Raw genomic sequence first — 7,984 nt, forward strand, 5'->3', positions numbered from 1 at the left:
ATTGGCAAAAGTGTTAATTGAAACTTGAGAAAGTAGTATTTTTGTATGTAGACAACGAATCAAAGCATTTAAATAAAAATGAGACAAATGAATGCCTTCTGCAACGTCGATCGCATGCCATCACCATTCAAATGAAGCAGACTGTACAAATTATATACCCACCATCATCATCACCACCACCACAATGGCCTCTCATTTTTAGCTGTTAGACTGTAGAATTATAGGGAAAATGAGATATATTTAGCAGAGTAAACAATAGATATGAGGAAAACATGCAGCGAGTCTCCAAAAAAACAAAACAAAAAACGAAAAGCAAAAAACAAAAAGTTTCATCCTGCAGTTCTTCCAAAATGTGTACATCAATTACATCTTTCTGAGAAGAAAATGGAGAGATCACGGAGGAGAGACGGTATATAAATAAGCCAAGGAAGAATCTGATGACAATAATTCTCATTAATGCAGCCGTATATCTGTGTTAGTATTTGAGTAGTAAATAACGTTAAATCTGTTGTTATTAGTTGTATTATGTGGTAAACATGCATTTTTGTGAGTTGTAAATTTAGAAGCATTCTAAATAATAATTAATTTGTGAATTTGCCCCTTTTCTGTAATTCCGTTTATAAATAAATTATAAATTCAAAATTCAAAATTCAAAATTCAAAATTCAAATGGTATGGTGTGCCATGACAAAATTTCTAAGTGTACGCAATCAAAAAATATAACGCCTGCAAAAAGAAAAAGAAGAAATTCCAAAGGAAAAAAAAAATCTAAAGTGAAAAGTGTGCACCTTTGAAGAGCCGCGAGTGTGGTTTTGGAGAAGAGGGGGCAATCTCTAATAATTGGATCTGTCAGGTTTGGAAATATGTTGTTGTAAAACCCTTCCTCTTGGATTTCGGGTTCGCAATTAAAAAGTCCCTTTAGTTCATAGTCACATTTTTTATATGAAAAATGTTAAAAGAATATATTTAATAAATATTAAAAATAAAGTGAAATGAAGTCTCACAACACACACATATATGTTCCATATAATTTCATCCATTGTGCTCTGAAATTGAAAGAAAAGCTATTTGTGTCCATACATCAAGTATTTTTTTTCTTCTTCACGTCCTTGAAAATCTCCTTGTAATTTATAAATTCCCTATATAATTTATACAGCTACCCAAATGAGATATATATATATATATATAATGATTCTAATAACATATATTCCATCTAATTTTGAAGACTCTAAATCAAGATGATATGGAATATTCATTCATACCGATATTGTTCCCAATTGTTGAAGTGCCCTTCCTAAAGTTGAATCCACAAATTTTGGGCAGTTCCATATGCTGATGCTACTCAGCTTCACCTGAATCTGCAATCCTTGACAAACACTTTTCAAATTTGTCAGCCGTATCTTGCTCAAGCTGGAAAGCACAATTGCCTCACTGCAGTTCGCATCACCTTCACTGCTATGTCTAAAAATCACCTCCAGTTGATTAGCCTCAGCTATTGACAAAAAGTCTAGCTGTGGAAGAATAATACCCGCGGTCGTAGACAAGAGTCTTTTGAGCTTGTTGCACCTCTCAACCATCAACTCCCTAAGTTCTGGGAAGGGAACTTCAACACTGGACATGATCTGATGTTCCTCATTCTGTGCAATTATTTCCTCCAGTTCTTCACAATCACATAAGATCAGGAAAGCCACTTTGGGAAGGCTGGTGTGGACAATAGTGCTCCTTGAGAACAAAGACTTCAACCTTTTATTGTGAGTTACTGTTAAGGAATGAAGATGTTGAAAGCTCAAAACTAGCGTGGGAACTAGACCTCCCACCATTTGTTGTTCTGATCTCAACATTCCTGAGTTGTTGGTTTCTTCTTCCTCATCATCACCAATCACTCGGCAGTTGTGTTCAACTCCAGGACTTCGAATATCAAGCTCTCCAGCATTCAGAACAGGAAGCGGAAGATTGAGAGCCTCATTATTATATAATTGGTTGTATTTCAACACATACTCCCTTACAAGTCCCTGCATATAACAGAGAAGTGAAAAGTGGGCGAAATAAGATATTTCTAAGTTCGTTGAAAAGATTATGAAAAGAAAGAGATGTAAGAGATTGCAATACATTCAACATCTGCACCTATTTGTACAAGTCAACAGATGCAGTTCATTAATTTAGTAACTTTAATTTGTATGCAGGAACATATCATGTTGAAACATATAATGCACTGCATAGATGAAATCCTTCTTCTTTTCAACTTCTATAGTTTGAACTATCATTGACTGTGAGGTAACATGGTATAAGAAAAATTTATATCATATTTGTATCAGTAGTACCAAAATAGTCACCAGTTGATCAAGTATATGAGAGAGGGAAAATAAAAAGTGTGAAAATTGATACATGTACATAACTACAAAAGAACGCTGGATTAAACGTAGGATTGTTTGTTTTTCAAACTAGCTTTTGTTTGCAATATTTGCAAATAAAAGATCGACAAGATTTGCAGTGTTGAGAAAAGGAAATTTAGAATATTAGTTACCTTTTCAGTCCAATGAATAGTTGCACTTATAACTGGCATGAAATTTGGGCAGAGACGAACCTTAACCCAGAAAAACTCCCCTGTATGCAACTTAAACCCCTGGCAGACATTAACAAGTCGTGGCAAGTTATCGAGTTCCATATGTTTCATGCCTGGGAATGTTATCTCCTTTTCACTGTTAATGTCATGATCCTCAACATCTGAGCACTTGAAGAGAAGAATTTGATATGGTTAGAGCGCTTAGTTGGGGAAGTATTGAGGTAGCAGCACCGATCATGAAAATGAATTTAAGCTTGTTGCAGTAAGAGATCTCCAGACTCTTCAATTTTAGCAGATCAGATTCAGCTATGGGTAGATTCTTACGTGTCTCTTCATTCCAAAAAATTGCCTCCAACTCCTCACAGCAAGATATGGTTACAGAAGCTAACTCAGGAAGACTTCGACAAATATGAGCAGAAAAGACAAATTTTAGTCTTTTACAATTATTCAAAGCTAATTCTTGAAGGTATTTAAATGTTGGACTTTGTTCTCCCATCCCAGTCTTATAAAGGAAAATGGATTGTACTCCACGTTACGAAGTTTAATACATTCTATAGCTGCCCCGGACTTGCATTCTTCATTCCTCAATTGATGGCCTTTAAGTTCCTACAATTCCTTTGTGAAAGAGGGAAAAAGGGAAGAAAAGAAAAGAAGAGGAAAACCGTCAACATAATTCCTAAAAAACGATAAATTGAGAATAATTAAAATTCTATATGTACATGTATTATTCTTGCATAGACTTAGTCTATCAATTTTTTGGTAAATTAAACAAGATCAGCCATATGCATATATAAGAAAATAGACATTTCACAATAAAGTTAAGTTACGAATTTTTTTAGTTCAATTGGTTCAATATATATGTCGGCAAATATAGACACAAACGTGTCACAATCAATGAAGTTAAGGAAAAATTATAATGAGGGGCCCATAAAAATCAATGTTTGTTGTGGGCTATTGAAATGGTAGATAAATCGAATGGCGGAAATAACAAAATAACAAAATTTAAATTCTACATGTACATGTATTTTATTTTTTTAATATGGAGTACGTCTAAAACAAAAGTTCTTATTAGTAATTGCATTTTTATTTTCATACTGCAGAATAATTCCAAACCAAAAGCAGGGTGAGACTCAAATGCACAAAAAGAATGATGTATGATTTTAGATATTTTAATTTCATTTCCTATTTTAAATAATGGAAGAACGTGAATGAATTAATTGACTGGATCACGTCTCAAGATGTATTCACTCGAACACTATTTGATATTTACCGTTTGCTAAAAAATTTCTTAATCACATGAACAAAGATATCATATTATATAAAAAGCTTTAATATTTTTTAACTTCTTTTTTGGCCAAATCAAGTTACAATATGTGAGGCAAACACGTACCAGATTTGGACAATCCTCCCATTCTATTGTCTTTATTGATGGCCACCTTGGATGATACCTCTCTGAGCAAATTCCGACAAGGTTTGGAAGATTTGTTAGTGTGAGGTATTCCAAAAGAGAAAGAGCTATTTGAGTCTCATCTTGATCACACATTGGTTGTTCTTCATCAGCATTTTCACCGAACACAAATTTCATCTGAGGAGCATTTGTTATGGATAGACGCTGCAACCGTCCAAACCTTTGAGCTAAAAAGACGGGGCATACAGATTCTAATTTGCAGCAATTATCAACAGACAAAATTTTCAATTTTGGGAAGCTCAAATTCTCCCATGCATCACCACCACCCTCTCCTTCTATTACATGCTTCAGTTCACTGCAACTTTCTATTCGGAGCACTTGTAAGGACAGCAGAGTGCACACAGCAGAGACAGGGAAGAGAGATGTCAACCTCGGACAACCAGAAATATTGAGAAACTTAAGATTGCCTAAGTTGCAGTCAGCAGGGAATATATAGAGCAACTGAGAGCAATTGGATATACGTAGCCTTTCCAGCTTTTGGAACAAGCTAAAAGAAGAAAGACCACGATGTAGTTGTTGAAGATTATCCATATCTTCTAGCACTAACTCGTCCAATCTTGGGGCAATCGCATCTTCATGAGCATTGATTTTGTCAATAATGCATTCCATCTCTGAACACCTTCTAAGACAGAGTTTAGATAACTCATTCATGCCTCCGATAGCTTGAACAACATTAGGCATGAAATTTCTGCTGCCTCCCTCAAGCTTATAAAATTCAATTTCTATTGCTCTTTGTGCAAGATCCTTGATTCCTCCACTTACAATGCCGATATTTAACGAACCCAAGCATAAATATCTTGCGCTTTTATTTGGAGATGGAAGGTAGCGTATTCCATGCATCCCAATTTCTAACGTATACCTTCTCAATTTTGTCAAAGCAATAGGGGCCATAAAGCATTCATGGCAATTTGCATTTTTTGACTGTAGAAAATGCATAGAAATATACAACTCTTCTAACTGTGAGCACCTTCCTAGTACTTTGTAACAACATTCACCTATTTTACAACCCAACAAATCTAACAACTTCAGCTTGTTTAAATTTTCAATTCCATTTGGCATTCTTTCAAACATACTTCTTTGCAGGTCAAGAATTTCAAGTCTTGTAAGGCTTACCACAAAAGAGATGTCACCTAAATTGCAACCCTGCAATCGCAATGTACGAAGACTAGACAACTGTTGGATTGATTGAGATAATGATAGTCTAATACCGAACCCAAAATATGAGGGCCTAATAATCAACGCCTTCAGTCCTTTAGTGCCTTCAAATGATGCATTTGACATATCCAAGAGATTTTGAGAATGTAACAACAGAAACTCAAGCTTTGGAGCATCCAATTGAGAAGGAAATTGAAATTGTTTGTTGTTTGCATACCATGAAGATGCAGCATAACAATTTTTCACCACTTCATCAGCAATCAATTCATTCAATTCTTTTCTACAATTTACCTTAATGGTACGATCCTCTTCAGATGCTTTCCACAATGCAAAGTCACGAATCATATCATGCATTGTCACATATTCTTGTGACTTTGTGTTGAGTTTTGAAGAATGCCTCAACAATGAGGAGTCAATGAGATAATTTATAGTTGCTCTAACTTGGCTCCTTGCTGTTTCAAATAAGTCTACATCTTCACATAGGCCTAAACCCACTCCATATCTGAAAAGGTCTTCGACACCAATATCATGATCTTCAGGAAACATAGCACACATTAACAACAGCAACTTGGCTTTTGGGGTTGCCAAATAATCATAGCTTAATTCAAGACAAGTAAAAGCCTTCCTCACTCCTTTATCCACAATGTTTGGCTTCGAGTTCCTCAACCGATACAACATCACCTTCATCTCATCAACTCCTTTTTCTTTCAAGCAAGTACCCACAACTACAATTGCAATAGGTAGGCCCTTACATTCTATAGCAATTTCTCGTGCCATATCTTCTTTGGCAACATCATAGACATAATTAGCATGAGTTTGAAACAAAGTCCAAGCTTCATCTTCTTTTAACAAATCAAGTCGAATCTTCTTTTGGCATTCCATCCTGTTACATACATCAAGAATGCGTGTAGTTAGGACAACTTTGAGACTTCTTTGATGATTTTCCCCTAAAGGAATCCCTATGTCCTCAAGAGTCAGCACATCCCAAAGATCATCCAGTGTTATCAAAATTCGTTCTCCACTTCGTAATCGTTGTGCTATTCTTTTTGCCCTTCCCGTTTCAGATTCTTCCTTCAATTCAAGCCCCAATGCATCAGCAATATCACCTTGAATTTTTCTTATATCTGGGCTTTGAGAAATTGTAGTTGGCACGACTCGATCAAAGAGCGGTGACTCCTGGGCTTTCTTTCCCACTACTCTCATCAAGGAGGTTTTCCCTGACCCTCCCATTCCCCATAACCCAATCATGGAGCTACCGTCATCTTGCAATGCCTCCCACAGCTGATGAAAAGCTATTTGTGTAGAGCTGAAGAACTTAAAGTTTTGAGAAGAGAGAAATTCTATATTTGGAGCAATAACAGGATGGGCAACTTGATTAAAGCGACCACACTCTGTATTTAGATCAATCATCCTGTGTGTTGTTTTAGCCAACTTTTTGCAGAGACAATATCTCCTCCAAGTAGGACACCACCCTCGAAGGCAGCCATTGTTGGCCCTTAGTTCTTCCTCCAATTTCTCCACCTCTGCTATGAGACTCTCTACATCATTCTTCCACTTGTCAACCTCACCATCAATCCTCTCAGTCCTGTTGATGGCCTCTCGAACACGTTCCTGTATCATCCCTTGCTGGAGTATCAGCTCCTTCTTTCTGATATCAACAGTTCTGGTGATTTTGCTGACACAGAACAAATATTGCAGTTGCTGTAAAGTTGGATCCACCAGATATTCAGCAAGTTTTGCTGCTACCGACACTCCCACCTCTGCCATTTAGTATTAATAGCAACCTGAAAGGAGAGCCATTCACCATCATCCATTGACTAAGTCAAAATTTCATTATGAAGAATTGAAGCATCTCAATTACGTACTTAATATTTCATGAAGATATCATCAAGATGAAAAGAATGATTTTTTCCCTAATCCAGAGTAAAACAAGAAAGATCAAATGTCTTGGCTCAGCTTTCTTGCTCTGATAACATGTGTTTTTGGCGCTTCTACTATGTTCAGATATTAGAGTAACAAAATTTAATGTTTTGTGATTCTATTTTTCCCTTGCAGATCGATGCAAAGGTGAAAGAAAGAAGAAAGAATGAAGTCTGCAATTGACAGCAGCAATTATTAGCATCTAACAAGTTATTCATGCCTTGAGAATTGAGAAACCCATTTTGTAATGTAACTAATTACACTACAAAATGAGTCTTGCATTTAGGACCAGAGAAGTATTACAGATATAAAAAAAAAGTGTGTTTGTGCCTAAATGCTTAGTTTCTCTTTTTCAATTTTTTTGTCACCTTCCTTAGCTTCTATAAATGTATGAAATTCAGATACTTTTCATTCTTTTGCTTAGGAAATGTCTCATTTTGAACAAGTGCTGGATTTAGTATATATTAAAATGCTAGATGACTCATTTTGACTAGTTAATTAATTGAAATATAGTGAAAGAGAAATTGAGAGATAAGATCAATGAGGGGAAATGCGAAACATATGTTCTCAACACATTATTAGTATTATTATCTTTCGTGTGTATCAATCCTTTTCTAAGTATACTATACGGCTTAAGAATATTTAGGGTGTGTTTGGATGAAACCAAACCGTGGTTTGGAAAAGTGATTCTGGAAAATAGATTCTGGGGAGAATAGATTCTGTGAAGAATAGATTTTGTAAAGAAGTGATTCTGAGAAGTGAGAGTGTTTGGATAGTTGTTATCAGAAATACTTTTTATATATACAAATTACTAAAAAAAGACATAAGTTAATATGATAATTACAAAAAAAAATAAATTTTATGATATATTTTAATTTG

At 35.4% G+C, this 7,984-nt stretch overlaps 1 protein-coding gene across 1 annotated transcript; it reads right to left on the reverse strand.

Annotated features, from left to right (window-relative positions):
* Positions 1 to 4,161: 4,161 nt before the first annotated feature.
* Positions 4,162 to 6,952, reverse strand: LOC114728105 (disease resistance protein At4g27190-like). Its single transcript, XM_028915307.1, has 2 exons — positions 4,313 to 6,952; positions 4,162 to 4,197 (listed from the first exon to the last, which is right to left on the reverse strand). Exons 1-2 carry the CDS (start codon positions 6,950 to 6,952, stop codon positions 4,162 to 4,164), a joined length of 2,676 nt encoding a protein of 891 aa, XP_028771140.1.
* Between the last annotated feature and the right edge of the window lie 1,032 nt (positions 6,953 to 7,984).

This window comes from Neltuma alba, unplaced genomic scaffold (assembly GCF_004799145.2).
Source record: "Neltuma alba isolate B1F8T4 unplaced genomic scaffold, ASM479914v2 tig00000105_pilon, whole genome shotgun sequence".
In the NCBI taxonomy this organism is placed as follows: Eukaryota; Viridiplantae; Streptophyta; class Magnoliopsida; order Fabales; family Fabaceae; genus Neltuma; species Neltuma alba.